The following is a 24843-nucleotide window of genomic DNA, read 5'->3' on the forward strand; positions in this document are numbered from 1 at the left end:
CATGAGCCATGAGGGAGAGTGAGCCATGTCTGAAATGGATGTTTTGAGGCTCATAATATGAAGTTACTGGAATAATAATGATATTGTAATAATAATAATAATAAGCAGCTGAATACAAACTGTTAAACCACTGTGGGTTGTTTTGACTCTGCCTTTACTTTATTCATGCTCTCAGAGAAAGAGAGAGACAGAGAGAGAGAGAGAGAGAGAGAGAGAGAGAGAGAGAGAGAGACTATTCCCTTGACTCTGGTCCCATCAAGGTTTACTTGTTTTTGCAAATTGATATTATGTAACCAACAACAGCACTAGCTTCTGCTCCGTTTACCCTCCCCAAGCACTTCAAAACACCCCTCTCCCTCTCGCTCTCTCCTTCTCTCTTTCTCTGTCTCCTCTCTCACTGTGGAACTTGCACATGTTGTCTTTTGTGCTAAGTGAGTGAATTCTGAGTGAATCCTATTTGTAAGCATCACAGCCTACGACTCTACAGTATGTGGGAGTACAGTGTGTGCTAGCACCTGCAGTCTGTCTACAGTCCATTTGATGGCATGTTGAAACAAAACAACTTCCAAAATCCAACAACAGCTAATGTTCCAAGTACCATGTTCTCCTTGCTGGAATCAATGGACAAGCTTGTTTTGCATCCATTCAATTGTAATCACATTAGTTTCTTTAGTACCGCAGGGGGGGGTACAGATGGAGACTATGTGGTCTAGATATGAGTAATGACACTGAGGAGCTAACTATTCAGTTAGATATGTGATCTGATCAAATTGGAGTGGTGGCAATTTATCTTAAGTTTATTTAGTGTATGTGCATCTGGATTACATTCAGTCGGTTACCTATTAGAGCAGTGTTTACACTTTACACTCTCCAGTGTTTGGAAGTCTGACTATAATGATGTGTCTGATGTTGTCATACATTTATTAGGCTCTCTCTGTGTAGAAATGAAACTGAGGGAGAATCTGACTTCCACCACCTATCTTGAGTTTTTTTTTACAGTAAATGTATGAAGTGGATTTGGAAAATACATCTTTATTTGTCAATAAATGAAGGAAATGTTAGCATAAGCTACATATTTTGGGGACATTTTACGCCCACATCAAAATAAATAAACCCCGCAAGTAAACCCCTCTGTATAAGAATCACACAACAAGCTACCAGGTGCTGAAACTGAGGGAAAGTATTTTGCCTATCTGAAACGCGAAGCGCAACGGGACTTGTTCCTACCACTCGGCTCTCCGTAGTAATGCGGTCTTGAACGCAGCGCGGTGTTTTGTATTGGGAGGGATTTTTGTTGTTGCAACTGCGAACCGCATCTCTTTGAAACAGTTGTGCCAAAATGGCACACAACTTCCAAAACGTGACTCTTTCGCTAACTTTACCTATATCGTGTCAGATCTGCCTTGGAAAGGTAATACAGCTAACGTATGTATTGTAATGACGACTTGACTTGAGATCATGTCGTTTGTGTCGTTGACGTTGGTGGCTATGTGTGTATTCTCTTTGGTGTATGTTCGCTCGCTAGCCAGCCTGCTAACTGTCTAGATGCTCTCTGTGATGTTATCAGCTTTTGCTTTGCTAGCCGTGGGTGGATAGTTAGAAAGCCAGATAGCTCACGTTGTCTATAAATGTTGTTGGCGCCACTAGGTTCGCCAACCTGTCATCTGTGCCAACAACCACGTGTTCTGTTCAGCCTGCATTGAGATCTGGTTGAAGAAAGCAGCCCAGTGCCCTACATGCAGAGTCCCCATCACGCCGGAGAACCCTTGCCGAGAAATTCTAGGTAGGTTGATAATAGCCCTACCTAACAGCGTGAGTCCGAACACAAACAAACTCTACAAAGCAACTACAGCTGGTGACTCAAAGATAGTGGAAGAAGTGGAGGCTCATTGCTTTTGTTTTGACTTGTTTCCTGTTGTTGTAGGAGGGACGAATGAGAGTGGGTCTACTGAAAGTCATTCTGTGAAGAAGCGTCTCAGGAAGACCAGAGGAGAACTACTACTGAGGGAATATGAGGTCAATATGCTGTGCCTCATTTATATGCTGTTTGAGTGACTCATATGTATCTGCCCTGTGGTCTTCCCAGTAATTCTTGTCACATCAGACCTGACTCAAATATAGCCTATGCCACACTTACTAATTCTTAAATTGCGTTTGATCTTGTTTGCCTGGTGCCAGTTTGAACCAGTGGAGTAGCCTAATCTCAATAGTGCATACTCTGAATAAAGCACACCCTCAAATATCACATGTATCTGACCCTGGTTTGTGTTTAATATTGACTCTCTATCTCCCATCTTTCAGGATGAGATCGAAGGGCTCCTCAGAGACAATGAAGACCTAAAAACCAAAAACCAAAGCCTGGAGTCACAGCTCAAGATTTCCCTGGATCCCTGCTCTATCTCCGCAGCTCAAAGAGAGGACAGGACTATTGACCCCTGTGTACTGGAGGAATGGACCAATAAGCTGAGAGCTGCCACCCATCGTTACACCATAGTAAAACAGGATATGGAGAAGCTTAAAGAGGTACGAACTCATGATGCTCAGTTTTTAATTTGATATGGTGCTGCAAACGGTTGACTCCATGATATAAACGTTTTATTCACATCTTTGATCTGGGGGCCATCATTTAATTGTTAATGTACCCTATTACTCCCCCACTCATTGTTTTGATACTTTGGGTTTCTTGTCGAGAAATGTTTAGAAAATCTCTGACCACCTACATTTCCACATCAGATTAATCAACAAACTAATTAATCAACACAATTAGTTATTTTTTTTATGGACTGACAGCCTTTTATGAAACACATTCATCTGAGCAATATTATCATATTGATCATATTAGATCAATGTGTTACAGGAAAGTTCACAGTCCCTCAAATTATACTTGGTGAGAAACAAAGTATTAAACGTTCCCAGGCTATTTAACACATTATTTTAAGTAGTAAATACAATATCATAAAAGCAAATGATTAAAGTTCTACAACCACCTCTTTCTGTCCCCCCCCTCCTCCTCCAGGCTAACAAGGCGTTGCGGTCTCAGAATATCGACCTGGTTCAGGAGAGCATGAGGTTAAAAGCAGAAGTGGCCAGCAGATCTCCTCAGAAGTACGTATCAGCTGTGGCAATAGTCATATGAACCTATAAATATGAAGTCACTGTCTGATTTTATCTGTGGAATTCGGCTGTAAACAAAATGTGGCTTGACTGCTTCCTCATTTCTAACAGACTAAATGGATGATAACATGTTTTTTGTTTTTTGATAACTGTTTTTTGTCTGTGACAAACCTCACGAAAATGGACACATACAGACCTTTGTCATCTCTGTTGTCTTTCAGTAGATGACTCCCATGTAATTTACGGATACAATAGACTAGTGTGGCCCTGGCCTCACTCTTTATGTTTTGGCTTTGTGTGAATTGTGATCGGTTTGCCACAGTAGTTTCAGATTCTAAAAGTGCTACAGAGACTGAAATATGCCGTGTTAAAATAGTCTTTCATTTTGTATTTAATTTTTGCCTTAGAAATAGTGTGGTTATGTTTATTGGTATAGTTATAATGTTTTAGCACACATCACAGCATATTTGAATATTCTACATCACATTGTAATGTACACATTATGGCCCTCTATTTCCCCTAATTTTTGTACTTTGCTTTTTTATTGTTTTCAAATACTCAAACTTTTATATTGTTCTGAATCTTTTCTCAGATTTGGCCGATACACAGTGGCAGCGCTGGAGTCAAAGATCCAACAGTACGAACGAGACGTGGACCACCTCAAGCGGGCTCTGGAGCGCAGCGACCAGTACATTGAAGACCTTGAGGTCAAGGTCTCTGAGAGTGAGAGGAAGCCATCGGACCAGAGAGAGGCCATCCATCCTCACACCGAGGCCTGTCCGGAGATCACCATCCCTGGGGATGGAGAGGCTGGAGAGAGGGGTCAGGTTAGGAACCAGAGGATCACTACGATGAGGAGGAGTCTAAGTGACATGGAGACGGCTTCCGTCATCACCAATCATGAGGGAGAGTCCGAGACACTTTCTGGCAACCGGAGTTACCTCCTAACAACCTCCACAGGACTTCCTGTCTCTGACAAGTTCCCAGAGCAGAGAGGGTTTGGCGCCATGGAGGCAGCAGTCACTCGACAGAAGGATGGAGACATGGACATGGACAGTACCCCCCTGGAGCCTCCCCTACCCTCCACTCCCTCCTCTGCCTTCCGATCCCTGAGTTTGAAAAGCCCTGGTGTGTGTGATGGTAAGAGGGTCACCTATAAATCTCACACCTACCTCAGGAGGCTGAGCTTTGAAGACTGCATTGGGAGCAGCAGCACCTCCGCTACAGAAAACAAACGCTACAGTCTCTCTAACCTTTGCAATGGTACATCATCACCTAGCAAAGTACCAAAGGTGGGGTTCACTACTAAGCCTGTGATCTGGGGAGGCTGGCAGAGTCCCAAGTCCCCCGACCTGACCCGTTCCAGTCCCACTCCCACAGGAGAGCAGCTCAACCCAACCCACGGTCAGAGGAACACAAACGTGGCCGCCAGCACTGCATCACATGACCTTCCTGATGACGTCACAGACCCAGACTCCGGAGGCTTCCAGCTGTCCAGCGAAGCGTCCATGGACGCTGCGTACCTGGATAAGATCTCCGAGCTGGACTCCATGATGTTGGAGGGGGAGAGCTCCAGTAGCCGGGGATCCCAACTCTCCTTGACCTCCTTGCTGCCCGGGGACCCTGACGCTACCTTGGTGCCGGAGATGGAGGCCTGCGGCAACCTCCTGAGCGGTGCCGACCCCGGCGTCCTGGAGTGTGGTGTAGGTGGTGGCGACTCGGTGAAGGAGGGCCGTTGTCTGAGCTCTTTGTTTGACCGGGAGAGCAACGGCGTGGTGTGCGGTGTGACAGGACCCTCGGAAGACTCGGAGCCCCCAGCCACCACATCTAGTAGGAGAGGAAGTGAGTCCTCATCAGGTGATGGCCATACCCCCCAGGGGCCTGATAGTACAGGGAGTGGGCCAGAGGAGCCCTCTTCTCAGACTGATGAACTGTCGTTTGACCTGCTGTTTGACCATCTGGTGGAGAACGTGGCGACACCCTCGGGTGGCTCCCATGCACACTCCCCGGCTAGCGAGCAGCATCACTATGGGAGAGGAGGAGGAGGAGAAGAAGAAGGGCCGTCCTCTTCTGGTGTCTCTGGCAAACCTACAAGCACTACGAAAGAGAAACCAATAGTCACTCCTAGTCAGCCAACCAAGAGGAAGTGTCACAGTTCTTTCAACATCACCAGCCCTTCTAAAGTGACTAAGTACGTGTAATGGATCAACATCTCACAAGGGGAGGCTGGTGGAGGGAGAAATTGGAGGATACGCTCATTGTAATGCATGGAATGGAATGTGTTTTGATACTATTCCTCATTCCATTTGTTCCAATGAGCCCGTCCTCCGATTTCTACCTCCACCAGCCTCCCCTGCATCTCACCACCTGATACATACAATCAACTTCATAATAGAGGGGACTCGTATGGGTCGTGTTCAGTGAGGTGAATGATTACAGAAATGTCATGTATAGAGCCGTCGCAACCCCCTAAGCATCTATTAAATAGTAGACGTCTATACCTTTTCTATCTGGTACATTTCTATCTGAATGCACTGTAATGATATTAATGTGTCTGTCTTTCATTGTCAGTTGTCTCAATCAGTAACAAACACTTAAAGACCCCTCATCAATTGTGTCTTTCTTATATTCAGTCACATATGGTGAGGACCTTATAGCAGCTAAATGGCAGCTAAATTGAACAGCTATGGCAGCTTCAACATTTTTCGATGATCATATTGTCTTGTAGATGCAAGTGTATCAGTCGTTGTTTTGCTTCTCTGTTTGTTTGTCACAGTAACCATGAATTGTCTTATCTATCGTTATGACTACACGATGAGGACGGCTAATGCTCATTGCAACGATATGAACTGAAATCGTTCATTGCAACATGCAGTTAAGTTTCATATTGATAAATGCCGTCGCAATTAAAAAGCTAGTTAATACGGTCTGTGGATTATAGCAACGTTTTGTAATACAGAAATTGTCCTGAAAATAAAAGAAAACCGATCCTTTTCAGTATAAACCAGGGTGTGATGTTTTTTTCTCAGCATTTAATAACTTGAATAACCATTCTGAGTGTACACAGGAATCAATTACACACTGTATGGATCAGGTTGTCATGACAAACTGAGCAAATGGAGAGGAACAAAACTCCTCAGGAATGCGACTGAGGCCTGAGGAGACTTACAAAAATCTACAAAGTTGAATGGTGTAGAGGAAAAAGCACAGTCAATGGGACATCATCTTAGTCACTCAAAATTGGTCTATAACCAAGTGGCCAAAAATAATCCCGTAATGGAAAATAATCTATCTCATGTCCGTAATTGTGTTTGCAACAATGAATTCAAGTGATACAGCAAAGAAAGTGGCTGGAAATGTGTTTATTTGGTTTTACTACAAAGCATTAAGTTTGGTGCAATTCCAGCACATGCAATGCAGTTTCTGCACCATCACTCTGTGAAGAATAGTGGTACCTGCATCAAGTTATGGGTATGTTTGACACTGGCAGGGACGGGAATTTGTCAGGATCAAGAGAAAATTATGAAATTTGTTGAGTTGGTAGTGACATCCTAATCTACACAGTGTGTAATTGATACATATGCAAATCAGAGACCCTATAAAACCAAAGATATTAATTCCAAAATTACATTAACTATTATCCTTGCATTAAGATGGTCTCAATTCAACATATTGAATAATTTGTTGCTGACATTTTTGCATTTTTGCAAATTTTAAGAGTGTCATAGTAAAGGGTCTGACTATTTATGCACATGAGGTATTTCTGTATTTCAATTTTAATTAATTTACTGAAATTTCAAAAAACTTGTTTTCGCTTTGTCATTCTGGGGTATTGTGTGTGCATTGATAGCAAATTATTTTAATTTAATCAATTTTAAATTGAATCTATAACACAACAAAATGTGGTAAAAGTGAAGGGGATACTTTCTGAATACTTTCCGAAGGCACTATACATAGGAGTTTGCTCTACATTATTTTTCAATTTAATAATCAATCTCGGATATAAACCCAGCAACCTAGGCATTATGAAGGGGAATATGAAAGGGTTTTTAACTGACGCAAAATGATAGTATAATTACTAGAAATGGTCTTGCATGGAATCTTGGCTATATCATAGAATTAACCAATCAGAGACATGTAGGACGCAGTAATATCACAATGTATTTTATGATCCACCCATGTATCAATCGTTAGTATCAATCAATCACGCTGCTACAAGCTGTAAAACTATTACGCAACATCCAGTTATATAGCTGTGGGCCTATCTCCTTTTTTCATAATCCAAATGGTGGTCTTAAGGGGCTCTATGTTCTTCTGATGCAACGATCAGTTAGTTGCATGTCTCATGTTCTTCTACACCCTAAAGCGTTTGATTATATAAACGTTAATTTCATGCTACGGCTATTACAGAACAGTAAGTCTATATTCCACTCATAAAACACCATTGTATCACACTGCAGAACGCAGACCTCCCACGCACACACGGGTGCCTGGCAATTCCAGTGTTGCACGAGACTAGAGCCCTTATTTATTATGCAAATTTAACGATATCATGTATATTTCACATACCTCTAATCACGGCATGAAAATTTAATTGGGTAACCGTTGCGCGTTTGAACAAATGAAGTGTTAATTCATTGGGATTAATTAATTTGGTAAAGACTGTGTACAAGGTTACGCTGGATATTAAACCAATTTGTTTAGCGCTCATCTGGCTGCCGATGATGGGGTTTAATGATAGAAGGAGGGGTACTCATTACTTCTAGGGGTTAAGATGAGAAACCGGGAGAACAAATACGGGACAGTGTGCCAAATCAGCTCTCTGATCTTGGGAGGAAAAAATCTTATTCTCATGTGGTCATTATTTGGATTAAATTGTCCTAACCCCTGAGCGCGTCACCAAAATGTTAATTGGACAATGATGATGCCCAAATGCGCTCCGGCATGAAGTTACCCATGGGCATAAATCAGCTTGTCTTCCTCCCAAATTCATACCATTTGTCATTAGTAGTGAAAACGCAGAACTGGCCCAAGAAGACCAGCGTCTAGGTGCAACTTCATCCAGTACTACCCACAAGCTGAGTGTGCACATTTTGTTGTGAATAGTAAGGCCTATTTGTGGCTGTAAACCAAGCACAGTCATGACTCTTCCATGATCTATGATCATTTTCTCTGTAGGTGCAGTTCTCTGGATGTGCTCACTTTAGTCCTTTCAGTCCAACAAATTGTTTGTCTCCATATTGATTTATAGGTACAAGTGAAATACTGAATGGCATTGAATTGGCCTAAATTACTACTAGATATCATAGACTCCTCTCCAACATAATTGTAATGGCACATGGGTTCAACCCCTCAAGTCAGTCGTCTCCGAGCCTATATGATATAATAATAATAATACGGAATGTAACCCTACACCACATCGACCACTTTATTTTCATATCCATGCTTCGTTGTTTCTGTGTTTTTCATTGAATATTTGATTGTTGGCCTATATCACAAGCAATTATATAGGCTAATTTTAGAATCACCATTAGCCTTGATCCTTGAGGAGGTATAGCCTTTTATTTTATTATTATGACTTGGAGAACAATTTATTTTGTCCAATTGTCCAACAATTTTATCAATATAATTCAGACAGAGAATTGTGTATTATAGCCTTTGGCAGTTTTATGAGACAAAGACAAATCATATACTATTGTTCATCCAATATTATAACTTTCCGAACAATTGCATTGTAGATATATTTTTTTAATAAAAGGATTAAAAAAAAAAAAACACGCGGGCATGATCTACAGGTGTCGGTACCCCTTGTCTGGCCGGCTCGTGGCTGGCTCATGGATAAGCTCTGGAAAAACGTACGCACGCGTCTCCAGTTAACTGCGCTTGGAGCGGCTTATTATCTGACAGGACTACACACTGTTCAATGTCTCGCGAGAGAAGCCGAGCTCGCTTGACGAGATCTGAGGCGCTCAGGTGTAAGAGCCCTTCTCATCCCCAGCAGTGGGAAACAGTAGACAGATAAGTGCGTCTGAGAGACTGCAGGCATCTCCGTGTGATCTTCGGGCTCAAGGCTGTACTCTACACAGCGAACTATTGCATCATTACCGGACAACCAAGGATCATACTGTCTATTGCTATTTTTTGCACCTCTTATATTTTACCCCCTTTCTTGTGCACTTTAAGCAATTCAAGAAGCTCGCAAAGATGATGTCCATGAACAGCAAGCAGCCACACTTCGCCATGCATCCGAACATACCTGAACACAAGTACACAACCCTGCATTCCAGCTCAGAAGCCATAAGGAGAGCCTGTCTGCAAACTCCACAGGTAAATGAAACCAAACCTCTTTGCCTCCCTTTCTATACCCCGGCTGCATGTTCTACTGCACGGAGCGAGCGCAATAATAAGGAGCGCTCCGAGGCACATTCTGCCAAGCCGCGCGCGCTTAATGTTTTTTTTATGTATTGCACGGCAATCACCCGCCGCCTTTTGATATTTTTGAAAGCATGCTCACACAAAGCTCCGACTTCACCATTTCTTTTTTATTATTTTTTATGACTTGGAGCTTCTAAAAGGAATATTCTTTCTGTGCTATGTGTTGTCAGAGGTCCCCAGCTGCCATATCCATGTATTCATCTGTTTTTTTTCGTTCTCTCTCTTTTCTCATGTTCATATCCCTGTCTCTCTGTATCTCTCTGTCTCTCTACCTCACTGCAGTTGCAGAATAACATCTTCGCAAGCCTGGATGAGACTCTGTTGGCACGCGCCGAAGCTCTGGCAGCCGTGGACATGGCAGTGTCTCAGGGCAAGACGCACCCGTTCAAGCCCGACGCGACCTACCACAACCTGAACAGCGTGCCATGCTCGTCCAACACCACCGTGCCACTGGCCCACCATCACCACCATCACCACCACCATCACCACCAGAACCTCGAACCCCCCGACCTCATGGACCATATCTCGCCGTCGTTGACTCTGATGTCCGGCGGCCACGACGGGTCCGGGGGCGGTGGAGGTGGCGGTGGCGGCGGCGGCGGACTCATCACCTCGGCCCACCCTCACTCGCACATGCACGGCTTGAGCCACCTCTCCCACCAGGCTGTTATGAACATGAATTCCCCCCTCACCCACCACGGTCTTTTACCTGGCTGCCATGGAGGCGGTCAGGGCGGACCTGGACTCAACAATAATGGACTTCCTAATATCAATGATGGGGACACTGACCCCAGGGAACTGGAGGCTTTCGCTGAGCGGTTCAAACAGCGCCGGATCAAGCTCGGGGTGACCCAGGCGGACGTTGGTGGGGCGCTAGCGAATCTTAAAATCCCCGGTGTAGGCTCGCTAAGCCAAAGTACCATTTGTCGATTCGAATCGTTAACTCTGTCACACAATAACATGATCGCGCTCAAACCCATCCTCCAGGCGTGGCTCGAGGAGGCCGAGGGCGCCCAGAGAGAGAAAATGAGCAAACCAGACATTTTTAACGGTGGAGAAAAGAAACGCAAGAGGACCTCCATAGCGGCGCCTGAAAAGAGGTCGTTGGAGGCTTACTTCGCCGTACAACCTCGACCGTCGTCCGAGAAGATTGCAGCAATTGCTGAAAAGTTGGACCTCAAAAAGAACGTGGTGCGAGTATGGTTTTGCAACCAAAGACAAAAACAGAAGCGGTTGAAATTCTCCGCTCAGCACTGATGGGGGGGGAAAAAGTGTTGCGAGACTGAATTTGGGGACCAAGGAACATAAAGACATTTTATGTATTTTCGGTCTTCTAATGTCGCCAACGGTTTTAAACGTGGTGTGACAATGACCGTTAGATATACCCAATTTTATGAGGCTTCATATCTCTTCCGATTTATTTTCACGTTATTGGTGAATGTGAAGTATGCAAATACCAGATAAACCAGACGAACTTCGCTCAGTTGAAGTATCCTACAGATATCGACATTGCCTTTTAAAAACATTGTGAAAAGAGGTAATTTGCTTTATTCTAGCGAGTTATTTTCTTTCGATATTGATTTGAAATATATAGCCATTTACAAATTACCTCATCGTTGAACTATCTTTGGTTTGATTTATTTATATGCTGATATTCAATTATTTATGTATGCATTTGTTTGTTTATTTATTTGTGATTACATTTGGGGGCTGCTGTGAACTCTTGTCAAGAGAATTTTAGAACTTAAGAAACCCAATATTGCAGAGGGAATAATGCCTGCATGAGAGAATAATTCATAAGTCAGTCCATTCGCTTCTGACTGTGACAGAATGGGTTGCCTATTGTCACATATTTATTTTTAATTTGCACTAAAGTTTAGGCAGTTATTTAGATTGTTTAGATTGGTTTTGTCGAAAAGGTTTCACTTTCTCACATCTCAGAAGTCGACTCCGAGTTTTTTAAATAAAGTATTTTGCTATTGGCTTATTTCACAACGAAAACTTCAATATCAAAACTTTAACTCGCATGATTCAGAGGTATACCTTGGCTACATTCTGAGGAAAAAGAATAATCACAATGAAAACTATTTTCTTTTGTGTACTTTGGTTTGCAGTGCAAACATTCTATGCATTGGAAAAGCACTACATAGAGTATCTACTGGTAGACCTTATGTGGATGGTGTAAGTCACTGTTAAATGCCTGTTTTCACATTAAGACACAACGTTGTTTGTCGTGTTACTTGTTAAAAAAGAGTTGTGTAAGTAATATTTTACTTTGTGCACAAGTATGTTTACAAACTGCGGCCACATGTGCATCATGATGAAACGTCCCACTGTCTCTTCCTGCTGTCACTAACGTTCCCCTCTCCTCTGTTGTCTTCTGATTTTCATTGATATTATTCATCCTGTAAGCCAAATTCAACAGGGAGGTGTGTCCCAGCAAATCTTCTAAATAAATGAACGAAAATAAGAAAGAGGAACCACTGCTGTTTTTGAGTGATGTATCATAGACTAGGTCTATAATAATACATATAATAATAATAATTCTGATATATTACTTAGGCTACATGTATTAATGTTATTGATATTTTATATCCCATTGAACTGACTGATAACAAGAGTAGATTCAGGCCTATTGCTGTGTCACTACTTTCTATCTTATATGAACACGTGAACAACGCCACCCACCTATTCAGACTGTAGCCTAAGTTGAAGTCTGTCTGACACACTTCCCTATCTGGCACATTCGGCATACTTTATACAGGAACCCACTGATCTCAACTCACGAACAACATCATTAAAAATCATTACTTTACATTATGACGTTTACATATATAAATAGGGCTATCAAATGTCCACTGCCTGCCTTGCACCTCGGGCCTAAACGGGCATATGCTGTATGACCCACCGGAGAAGATATACTTTGATATCTTGCATCACTAAATTAGTATGAACGCAATCTAAAGTTCAATGAAGTTTGACACCTAAATGAAGTAATTGGAAGAAACCTAAAGGGATCAAGTGCCAGTGTAGCCTACGATGCTCTCCCCATGAACATAGAATTACAATTCCTATAGCTCTCCCTTTCTTCCATCATTTTAGTCTTCTTATATTAGAAGCATTATGTAACTATACCGTTATAGGCTGCTGTATTCATCTCAACTAAACACACCTTGCACTGATCAAAATATCAACAGTGTAGCCGATTTGTAGGCCTATAGGCCTTATACTTTATTTTCCAACATGGAGGAAGGTGTATATTAATATTTCATACAACCTCATTGTTGTTGTATTGTTCACATAAGAAATACACTTGAGCTGTACTCTTTGAACTTCATTGGGCGTTGTACGCAGCAGGCTAAATGATATACGCTATAAGATGTTATTGATTGGTCTGTTACAATGTTCCAGAGAATCAAATGGAATTCCCAGGGGAACAAGGTTTCCAATCCCAATTTTTTTTTCAATATTTCTTGATGAGAAGGTACAGTAAAATGAAATTAATAGGCAATTCAGGCGTATTTCATTGGGCAAATCCATAGGCTTGAAGAAATAAGGTTATGATCATAATATAGCCCATTGCAATAATAATAATAATAATAACAATAGTAATAATAATAATACTGCTATGCTGATAATACTACTACTAATAAAAACAATACTAATGATAATGATAATGATAATGTGAAGAAGCCAATTTTACACCACTAGATACAAATTAATTGAAATACACACAATTGGGCACATTAAATAATTAATGAACTGAGATTTGGAAAATTGATAAGCGGAATACAACAAGACACTAATTAAAAACTTGAGTAATTATCGTCATAGGTCTAATGAGGGGTTGGCCTTCTGTACAAATGCAAGTCATGGAGCCACATTTTGCGAATATAAATAAATAAATCTATATAACTACATTCATGACATTTTTATTTTTTGCCCTCTTTCACTAGCAAAATTAGCAAATAAAAAGGATAGCAAAATTAGGCCTAAAATGCTATGTCTATATGATAGGCCTGCAGAAATGCGGAGCCTTATTAGCCTCAGGCCACAACAGATAGCCTACAGTGGATAAAAGTTATCCACAACATCAACGTATAATAACAGCCCTTTTATAATGCACAACATTTATAAAGCAGCATTTGTAGTGGAGATGTTCAAGGAGACCGAGGAGCTTTCTTTGCTGTACTGAAGTGACAATAAACATTTAATGAAGTCTGAGACCCGCGCGCGTCTCCAAGCAGTGTCAGAATAATTCAAAACGAGCATTAGTATGGCTCCCTCTGACATAAAACTAAGCGAAGAAAAACACATTTAAACTTGACGGTTTGTTTATTCTCACTGACCAACGACCTGGCCTTGTTCGAATATTTCTATCCACGATATTGGAGGATATATTTGGAGGGCTTCACTTTTCCCTGCGTTTAGAAAAACGAAATTTTAAAGGCAGGTGATGCAATATTAATCGGGCTTTGCTGATATAAAATGCAATATTTTCAGACAGCTATCGGGGTTTCAGGAAAACGGCGGATGAAAGCGGCCACGGCACTAGACTAGTGATAGCGGCTCATTTATTGCTTTTGTTTGGCTTTTGGCTACGGAGAAAGGAACATTGAAACGTGAGTAAGGATGTCTCTTTATTTGAGTGTGGAAGTGCAGCAATTTAAACCGTATATTATTCTTTATTATTATTATTCATTGCTTTTCAAATGTTCGTTAAACAACAAAATAGAGTAGCCTACACAAACTATTATCTGTCCATACTAAACGTATGTTGAATTTAAGCTTACAGTGAGATAAGACCTAGCCCACTTTGGTGAGAAGCAACTGCATAGGTTACCGTAACTGCAGCCGTGTCTTGGAAATGGTTTCACTTTATTTTTCACTTATATTATTTCAACAATGCATGCTTTTGAATCATCAGAAGTTTAATTGTTTTCTCTTTTTCAAGGGCTATAGGCTGTTTAGCCTCCTGTCTCTTTTCAGTTATCTGCACGAGCGAATTTCACTTTTTCCCATCACCAACCCAATTATTTTGTTATGAAGAAATATATGGCTAGGTACACTAAAATGCTCTTATATAAGCGAATTCGATCAAAAGTCTGATGCAGTTATTTTCTTATTTGCGTTTAGGCTTATTTCACCAAGGCAACGTTTTAAAACGGTGTATTAGGCCTATACATTTTATATATATTCTTATGTTTGTTTCCGTTCCTTTGGTCGAATATTCTACTTTTCTTCCCTTCTAGAGTTGTCTTTAGAACCCTACACAGCTCGTGTAACTCCGCAAAACACTTCAAGCGCGCTGGGCAGCAGCATCACGCACGTAACCGCCATATTTCAGCACCGCGAACAGCTCCCTTGCAAATTGAGGAGTAATGCATTATTGAAAGCCTATATCAAACAGCTCTAGGGTGCTGTCTTTCTGCGCAGGGGCTCGAGATGAAGTCCGACTGTCTGACTGCACAAAAGCTTCTAATATGTTAACGGCCGTAGGGGATGCCCGAGGTACCGTCCCCAGCTGCCTCGCGCACCATATGTCAGCCGGTTGGCCACATGGATCTATTAATCAGGAGATATATTTCATCAGCTCAACTTCACAATATCCCACCATCCTCAAAGTTCAACCAATAACAAAAATAACACTGGTCATGACGAGAAAGTACGGCTACATGCCTAATAGGAATTTAATGTGAATGATTTTCTCTTTTCCACCCACTGTTTAAAAGTAGGCCTAAGCGTCACTTAATAGATGGTGCGTCTTTGTGTGAAACTCAATTGTACATCATGATCGTCAGACCAAATAAGGCCCTCGGAATCATGACATGCTTAAAAAGCTGTCTGCCTGCTGTCTGTGTGTCTGCCTGCTGTCTGTCTGTCTGTCTGTCGAGGTCTTCGTAGGTTTAGTGAACTCAAAACTGCTTTGGCAGGTGCGATTACGCGCACGCGAGAGAGCAAGGCCTTGAGGCTCTGGCCACTTCTACTGGGAAAACCCACTCTTACCTAGCTAGTCATGGCAACAGTTCTATAAGTCAAAACCACAATTGAACAACAAAGAGAAAATAATGGTTTTGCTGACTAACACTTTAACACTTTCGCGTATCGCTGCAGGAGGCCTGCTTTTGTAACAACTTTTTATCAGTGTAGCCTATTACCTTTCAATAACTTTGTAATTACATTGTAATCATTGCATAGTCATTTGAAAAATAATTCCAGTTATGTGCATATATAAAAAGTTAGGATTCTAATAGTCTAAATAATATAGGCACTAAACGCGTCTTTCACTTTCCACTTCCGTCTCCTCTCTCCCCACAACCCAATTTTCCCAAGTTGCATAGCCTACTACATAATGCAGCTCATGAGTTACCATAGATCTCATAACTTAATTCCTTTAGGCTACTAGTCGGGGGAGTAATTAATCTAGCCCGTGGATGTAAATAAAGTGAAATTGGATTCCTGACAGATGAGATGAGAGGGCCTCTGACACCGCGGCGGCGCACAATAATGATTTCACCACGCTATGGAAACGCGCGCTTAGATTTACGAGCACATGACTTTTTACAATAGCTGTGAGCGAGGGGGAGTGGGCATAACCTAATCGCAGCTGTTACTCTCTCCAGTTAAGATGTATTAGATCATGCTGATTATATTGCTCGCTCCTAAAATGAAAATAAATACGAAACACCACCAATATGAGGACAGACTCAGAAAGTTCGCCGGATCCATCAAGATAGACTGCTCTTCTGCCATACACGTGTTAGTTATTTTGCACCCATAAAGGCCTTTATCCAAATAAGAAGACCTATAGGTCTACATTAAACCGAACATTAAATGATTTATTTTCCAGACACGCCTATATTATATAATTAATATTATTATTATTGTATTATATATTAAATTATTGTTATATTATGATACTGCTTATGATTATAATTATGATTATTATTGTTATTATTATATTTTATAAAGAATAGCTGGCGAATGAACCGAACCAGCATATTACGGGCTCTATTGGTTATAACAATGACCATGAAGGATGGCCTCTGGACGTAGATGTCAAACAGGGGGTATGAGGAGCATATCCCCCAGATCTGTATTCATTTCCCGCTTGTATTTGCTCGGTAATCCGCAGCAGCAGCTCTCAACCGACGGAGCTCCGGTGTGAGTGGCGACGCTGTTGACACAGCGGCAAATATCAATCACAAGGGGTTCAGAGTCAGATGAACAACTTATTTGTCTAATAAATCCGTCATTTAGGAAGAAAAATATTTGATCTGGCGGGTCTGACCTCCCGTCGCATTTAGCCTATTGCGACGCCCGGGATGTGTAGGATGAAGGGAGGGCGGCCTATAGACCATTTCAGATGCGGGACCATGAATATGAAAGTGTGTGTGGTGTAGACGCTTGCATCTCAATAACAGGGATACACTATTTTCAGAAAACGCGTAGTGAATCACACCGGAGACATCAGATGAGATTCGTTCCATTTACCACGGAATGTCATTCACTTTGACATCCATCAAAAGTGTAACCTTCCAATCGTATACATTAACATAGGCTAGATTTCAGTTAACCACGAATAAACAGTAGGGCTTTTAGGCTCAGGCTGGGGTTAAAACGGCAGAACTTATTGTTTTTCTTGACAGTCTAATTCGAATGGTCATAATATCTCTGGAAATGTTTTTGAGCGTTTTCAGTCAAACCGACGTCAGGCAAACCCAGCGGATGGCGAGGGTAATTTGAAGGCGTCCTTTTGTACATTCTATACCTGTCTGTCTTACTGCCGGTATAAATGTCATGCCTTTTCCTCAGCCCGTCTCTTTAGCGCTCTGATGGCCTGCGGCTGTGCTCCTCTTGACCCCTGTATTGAACACATTTGCTTGTCATCATTACCTCTGCACGCGCAGTCTCTGGTGGTGTCGTCTCCTCTCCACTGATCTTCAGCCCGGGCCACATATGTAGCTAAAACATTTACATGACAAGCTTGTTAGAGAGATGTGCCATTCTAAATCTGACATTTTAAAAGTATATAGGATAGACCCCCCCCAAATAATGGACAAAATGTGATATATCAAATTATCCCCTAACATTCCCTTTTCGAACATTCGGTGCGTCTGTCCATGGTGCTGACAACCTCGAACCATGGAAACCGTTTGGAGTTCTGTGTCACGACTGGATGCACATTACATATATCACAAAAACATACCTGCTCTAAACTATGTATATGTATGATTTTTGTGTCATGCATGCTTGGTTTTAAAATGGTAAAATGAACGAAACTAGACTAAACTAAACTCCACGAAACTAAAACTAGAGCGCTATTCAAAATGTGGGTGTTAATTCCTGGGAGGTTGGTATGGTTAATCAACGAAAGCTTTAAAAAAAGGCCTACTTGTCTTTACTCTTATTCCAATGACCGACATGCTGATAGCCTACAGTGGGACGTTAAAGAGTTGAGTTGAGTGGTCATATATCTAGTGTGGTGTGACTGTTGCAGGCCAGCCCCTGACCGATTGGATATTGAATGACTCTACATGTGGATCTCGATAATGAGGCCAGAGTGCGGGCCACCCTCCGCTCGCCACCACGTCATCAAATATTTATCACTGTTGATTAAACAGCACAGCCAGCTGCAGATCGGGTAGAGTCAAATTTGTATTTCAATCCAAATGCAGAAATGAATTAAATAGAACGAATAACGAACAAAATATAAATATGATAATGGAACCCGGTCATCCTGCAAAAGTTTGCCAAGGGGTCACCTCGAACTACTCAACGGACACGGGCATAACGTTGCACTGACGTTTCTCTGACATCACCGTAGATTGTGGAGGCGAAGACGGCGAGAGATGAGGAGAGGGGGAGAGAGAGAGAGGGGAGGCAAGGCGAGGTCGGTCACTGTGGAGCACATTAAATATTTCATGAGGAGTCGGAGGAGACAGGAAAGACTGGTCAGGAAGGTTAGTTCAACTCATTTGCCGAGCTGTAGCTGGGGAAGCGCTGGAACAAATGTTGATGCTATAGCTGCCACCGTCACGCACGCACACACACACACACACACACACACACACACACACACACACACACACACACACACACACACACACACACACACACACACACACACACACAAAAGCAACCCCTATTTATTCAACCAAGGCTCTTATGGACAATCACTTACTTGGTATTAGCAGTTTGTTATTCAAGAGAAATAACCTCTCTTCTAAGCTTGATCCGTTTTGGTGTGAAATATGTAGGTCTACAATGTTAGAGATTTGTCTCACTATATTACTAATAAAATTATCGTCTTGTGATCTGGGTTTGATGATGTCGATGATGAAGATGAGGATGATGATCATGTATGAAGCTTGAACCTGTATCAACAAATAAACAATTCACAGTAAATCACATACATCTACCGCCTGTTGTCTCTTTTATCAAACCAAACTGAAGCGTGGCTGAAACACAATCTGCTGTTATCTGATAAGAGGGAGAGCACAAATGTAGGCTACGATTGCAGACAAGACAAGAGCTGTGGTGTTGTATCTGTCTGTGCTATTCTCTCTCTGCTGGGCTGTAGAATCTACTCTGGGATGCAGCGTAGAAACATGGGAGCAGCCCCCGCTTTGTTCTACAGTGCAGGCATGACTGTTGATTAGAGGAGAACAGGGAAGCATACTGTATTGTATTCCACTGGGCCACACAACTTCAAAGTCCCCAGACTCATTTAGCGAGACAACACAAGTCTAATTGGATGATTGATGCCTATTTGATTTCTGCCCTCTGGTGAGAAGCGTGGGGGAAGGAATGTGCTACTGAAGCTCACACGTATTGTAGACTTGCATGTACACGTGGACACACGCATGCATGCACGTACGCACTTACTCACGCATGGACACACACGCACACACACACACACACACACAGGCACAGGCACAGGCACTGGCACAGGCACTGGCACAGGCACAGGCACAGGCACTGGCACAGGCACAGGCACAGGCACAGGCACAGGCACAGGCACAGGCACAGGCACAGGCACAGGCACGCACGCACGCACGCACGCACGCACGCACGCACGCACGCACGCACGCACGCACGCACGCACCAGCCAGCCAGCCACCAACCTCCTCCAACACCGTGACTGTTTGTGTTTTTTCCATCTCCAGTGTGTGTATGATGGGCCACACAGCGAGAACCACATCCGTGGCTGGTCCTGGTGTGTGCGCAGGTCCCTGTCTCCTCTTACAGCCAGTGACAGCAGCTCTGTGATCTCATTAGCGTCCTGTTACCCAGCCTGGAATATCATCCACTGGATCCCCTTACAGGAATATTCTGCTGCAGACACAACCGTAAGATCAGCACCTCCTCTGACTGTCACCAATCCCTAGCACCCTGGGACCCAACAACAACACTGTGTGTGTCTGTGTGTGTATGTGTGTGTGTGTGTGTGTGTTAGAGAGAGAGAGAGAGAGAGAGAGAGAGAGAGAGAAAAAAAGAAAGTGTGTGTGTGTGTGTGTGTCTGTCCATGAGTGCGTGTGTGCGTGCATGCGTGTGTGAGAGAGAGAGAGAAAGAAAGAAAGAGTGTGTGTGTGTGTGTGTGTGTGTGTGTGTGCGTGCGTGTGTGAGGGGGGGGGGGACACACTGAAGTAACACATAACTGTAATAATTCAACAGCAAAACCAGTGAACAAGTGCCGACATCAGTGTCAGTCGAAGAAGTGCCCCCCCCCCCCGACCCCCCCAAGAGAGAACCACCACTGTATGTCACCTCGCCGGAGGACTTCATGTAATTTCCAGTCATTCGCAACACCTTTCATCAATATCTCCGTCTGACATTGATTGCCATGTCCTGCGTGTCCTGACTCTGCCAGTAGGTCACCCAGGCTGAAATCAGTTTTCCCCTGGATCAGATCCCACAGGGGAGCGTCTCTCTGCCCTCTCAAGCCCTCAGCTGTGACAGGTGAAGCCAGAGAGAGTGGGGCGCTAACTCTGACAAAACCTGATTAGCCTGTCACTCTGAATGGGACTCAAGCAGACAGTATGTAAAAGTCATTTTCACCCACCGTTCTGAGACATAGTTATATTTGGATTCAGATGGAATGATGGGACTAATATGTCATATCACTGTCACTTTTTTTCCATTTATTTTTTTATATACGACATAGGACAAGTTGCTAAATCTGTTCTAAAATGTAATAGCCGTATGAAAATGCCATAGGTAATAGACGTCAGACACTTGAGAACATGTCTTTTAGACTTTACACTAACAACACACCATACATCTATTGGTGCTAGTTCATTATAAATGGTGTCTGTTCAATCATATACAGGAAGAGGACTTAACTGACCCTCAGGGAGTCGCCACCTGTGTGCTGTTCCTCCATAGGCAGCCTATAGGTTGGTCTCATACACAGTGGTACAGTCATACCCAGGGAGCAGGGGTGGTGTCACCTACAGCACATCCATTATTCAGCCTCCAACCCTCCAAAGCCAGACTACTGTTGATACCTCCTCTGATTGCTATGATTGACTGTTGTGCCATATTATCTGTCTGGGTTCCCATTCGCACACACGCACGCACACACACGCACGTGTATACGCACAGGCACGAGCACACGCACATGCGCACACACACACACACACACACACACACACACACACACACACACACACACACACACACACACACACACACACACACACACACACACACACACACACACACATACACCCTCACACACCAGCAGAGACTCACCACTTTCTCTATTGATTATCATCCAAATATGCCCCACTTATTGACTCGGCAAGACAGGATGGTGGGGTGAGAGGGAGGGGGGAGGAGGGGGGAGGAGAGCGACAGGGCTGAGGGGTGAGAGAGGGAGGGGTGACGAGTTGAAGTGTGCCGATGAATAATTCAGAATGAAAACACAGAAAGGAAATCGATGAGGGCAAAATCTGATATTAACTGCAAATTACACAATGATGTTACTGGGGGGGGGGGCGGGGGGGGGGGGGGGGGGGCTGTTGGGTGTGATTACTGGCTGCTGTACAAGACTGTTCAACTTAGAAGTCAAAAAGTACAGTCAATGTAATGTAAGAAGTCAAATGAATGCATTTGGAGATTTGAGAGTGAGAGTTGCTCAGTTCCCACAAATCTATTATTGTAGTTTATATCCCTCTAAGTAATTATATATGTTGGAGCTCTGAGCCTTATATTTTATCACTTGTGCAATACATAATGGGGAGGGAAGGCCGGTCCAGTGTTCTTCCGACACATCTGTTAGCGAGTCACTTCAGTGTCAGAGACTAATTAGAACTTACATCAGCCTCCTAATTGTCCATCGCAGCTCTTTATTGGTCAATTAACCGCTCAGAAAGGAGTGAGTCAGCCAAATGTAACAGTCTTATTATTACTCAATTAAAACAAATGCTCTCTGTGGTCGAGGTGGGGAGGGAGGGAGGGAGGGAGGGAGGGAGGGAGGGAGGGAGGGATGGATGGAGGGAGGGAGGGGGGAGGGTGAGGGAGAGAGAGAGAGGGCTCCAGATCCTCAGTATATCATCAGGTAATTAGTATTTTCATTATCTCCTCTGTGTCGTCGTGCCTCCACCGGCCCTGATCATTTCATTTTCCCTCCATGAGTTCAATACTGTAACACTCTCTATAATTAATGTGATTTATTCTAGGCACTCATAATGAAGGAGAAGACTCCCTCCCTCCTTTCCTTTCCTATCCTCTCCTCTCTTCTTGTTTCCTCTCCTCTTTTCTCCTCTCCTCTCTTCCTCTCCTCCTCTCCTCCTCTCCTCCTCTCCTCTGTTCACTTATTGCCTTTATCTCTATAAATAGGAAAAATTAGGAGGTTGGAAATATGAGTGAAGAATTGAAAGTATTGAACTGTCTGTGGAGGACTTGAGCTATGGTAATGGCATCTGATCGATGATTTCATCAATATCATCACAATCTCTTCTGGGTGACCAAAACAACACGATTATTCAATAGAATATCATAACAAGTGTGAGAATGCACTTGCTTAATACATTTTGAAACACATTTCAAACAGGTGGGGATCAATTCAGTAGACTGGGATATGCAACACCGTTGGGGCTTGATTTGTGTGAGCCCAGCATGATGTATATAATCCAATACCTGGTATGGATCACACACACACACACACACACACACACACACACACACACACACACACACACACACACACACACACACACACACACACACACACACACACACACACACACACAACTTCAATAGCTTATCAAGCTCAGCAGGGGAGCAGAGAAATGCACATGAATGATTTGACCATTAATAATGCTCCATTGATTATTGTTCTGCTGTTTAAAGGTGAGCGCTTGGGCCTGCAGAGCAGCGGGGAGGAGGAGAGGGCAGCCGAGCCGACACGTCTTTGGGAGGGCTGATTTACATTTTGGAAAGTGCACCGGATCCCCAGGGGGGTTCTGTATCGTTTTCAATCAATGCTGACCCTGAACTTTCTTTGTACTGGCGGAGAACTAACTGATCCACAGGCAAGCAGCACTTCAGCTGGCTTTTGGCTCTGATACAGTAAAGCAGTAAAGGCCTCACACACATTTTGACTTTTAATGTTGCAATAACAACAATAATGGGTCCTTAGTTCTCTTCATATGTATAAAGGCTATGACAATGTTAGAAAATATAGTAACAGTACTCCAAAAGAACCTTTTCTACAGCGTTTTAGATTGCCTTGGCTGAAGGAGATGTTGGTGTGCAGACTTCCACAGACATAAGCAGCACCCCCTGTCCAACATCCCCCCTCCAGCTAACTCCACATTAAGGCAGCCTGAGTCTGTGTGTCTCCAGAAAAGTCTTTGTCAGCACAACACACAAACACAGCCAGCTACAGCAGCAAAAAGCCTCTACTTTAGCCTTACTCTACAGAAATCTAGACTACCACATGAGTGTGTGCCCTGAGACAAATCAGCAATGTTTGCGGAGGTTCAGGAAACTCAGGGGTTCTTTTTATATGCTGTGTACAACTTATCAGCGGAGGCTGGAGAAGGCAGAAATCGGAGGATGCGCTCGTTGTAACGCATGGAATCAAATGATGTGTGTGATACCATTCCTCATTCCATTCCATGCATTACAATGAGCCCATCCTCCGATTTATACCTCCACCAGCCTCCACTGCACCTCATCAGGGACAACCTTCCATGAGAACCCTATGCAGTTGGTACAATGTTACAAGAGTAATTCCAGTGCAATTCTATTGGTTAGCTTATGTTAGCTGTATGTGTACTACTTATAAACACAATAAGCACAAAGATAAACCTAATGATATACAACAGCAGATTCTTGAAGTAGTGTTGAAATTCTTACATGTGAAACCTCTGTTATATGTTTTCATAGTGGATTACTTTGAGGCAGGAGAGGATACCACTTCAAGTCATGAACCTTGTGATGTCATGTGAAATTCGGGCATCAGACATAATTAGCTAAGTGCTCTTAGCTTCCTACTGTTGGACGCATGTGAACGTCATGCTAAACTACTAGCAGTGCAGACTCGTGTGTGTGTGTGTGTGTGTGTGTGTGTGTGTATGTGAGAGAGAGAGAGAGAGAGAGAGTGGGAGGACCCTTGAGTCCATATCTTGTCAACATTAAAGAGTCCATGGCATCTTCTCCTTAATTGGACCCCAAAAGTTGCTGATGCAATAGAACAGCCACATAAAGAGAGATGACAAGAGAGGAAAGGTAGGGGTGCTTATGTTCTGTACAGATGCCTTCACCACCCCTGTATTGTCTTGTTCCTGTTGGTGATATTCTTTTATTGAGCTATGGTGAGAGATGTCATTTTAGATGAAAGAAAGAGAGAGAGAGAGAGGAGAGAGAGAGAGAGAGAGAGAGACAAAGCAAGATTTAAAAAAAGCATGAAATGGAGAGGATATACTGTATATTGTATATACAGATATAGAATGGTGTATATACATATTTAGAAAGTGGTAGGGAGCGACCAAAGATTCACCCTAGCAAAACCTAGCATGGCACCCACATAAAGATAATCTTCAATGGGACATAAAAGAGGAGGTAAATGATCTAGCTGGCCAGGCCATCTCAGCATCTGCTAGGGTACATTTACAGAACGAGCCTCTGAACGCTGCCTATCCACTCCACCATTTCCCCTCGCTAAATTATTGATACTAATTATCATGGCCGTGCTTAGTCCGCGCCATAACAATATATTCTTAACTAGAAACAAGTCAGTGTTCTGTAGTCTCAACTGGATTTTATTTCATTGAGGGGTTT

The 24843-nt window shown here is 42.9% G+C and overlaps 2 protein-coding genes across 2 annotated transcripts; both read left to right on the forward strand.

Moving 5' to 3' along the window:
• The first annotated feature begins 1311 nt into the window (after window positions 1-1311).
• On the forward strand, window positions 1312-5347 carry obi1 (ORC ubiquitin ligase 1). The gene is made up of 6 exons (XM_083691400.1): window positions 1312-1411; window positions 1648-1783; window positions 1925-2016; window positions 2302-2523; window positions 3017-3105; window positions 3707-5347. Exons 1-6 carry the CDS (start codon window positions 1340-1342, stop codon window positions 5313-5315), a joined length of 2220 nt encoding a protein of 739 aa, XP_083547526.1. The 5' UTR covers window positions 1312-1339; the 3' UTR covers window positions 5316-5347.
• Window positions 5348-9318: 3971 nt separating this feature from the next.
• On the forward strand, window positions 9319-10806 carry pou4f1 (POU class 4 homeobox 1; the record flags this gene model as incomplete). The annotated part of the gene is made up of 2 exons (XM_083690991.1): window positions 9319-9441; window positions 9832-10806. 2 exons carry the CDS (start codon window positions 9319-9321, stop codon window positions 10804-10806), a joined length of 1098 nt encoding a protein of 365 aa, XP_083547117.1.
• Between the last annotated feature and the right edge of the window lie 14037 nt (window positions 10807-24843).

Source organism: Argentina silus (genome assembly GCF_951799395.1).
Source record: "Argentina silus genome assembly, chromosome: 19".
In the NCBI taxonomy this organism is placed as follows: domain Eukaryota; kingdom Metazoa; phylum Chordata; class Actinopteri; order Argentiniformes; family Argentinidae; genus Argentina; species Argentina silus.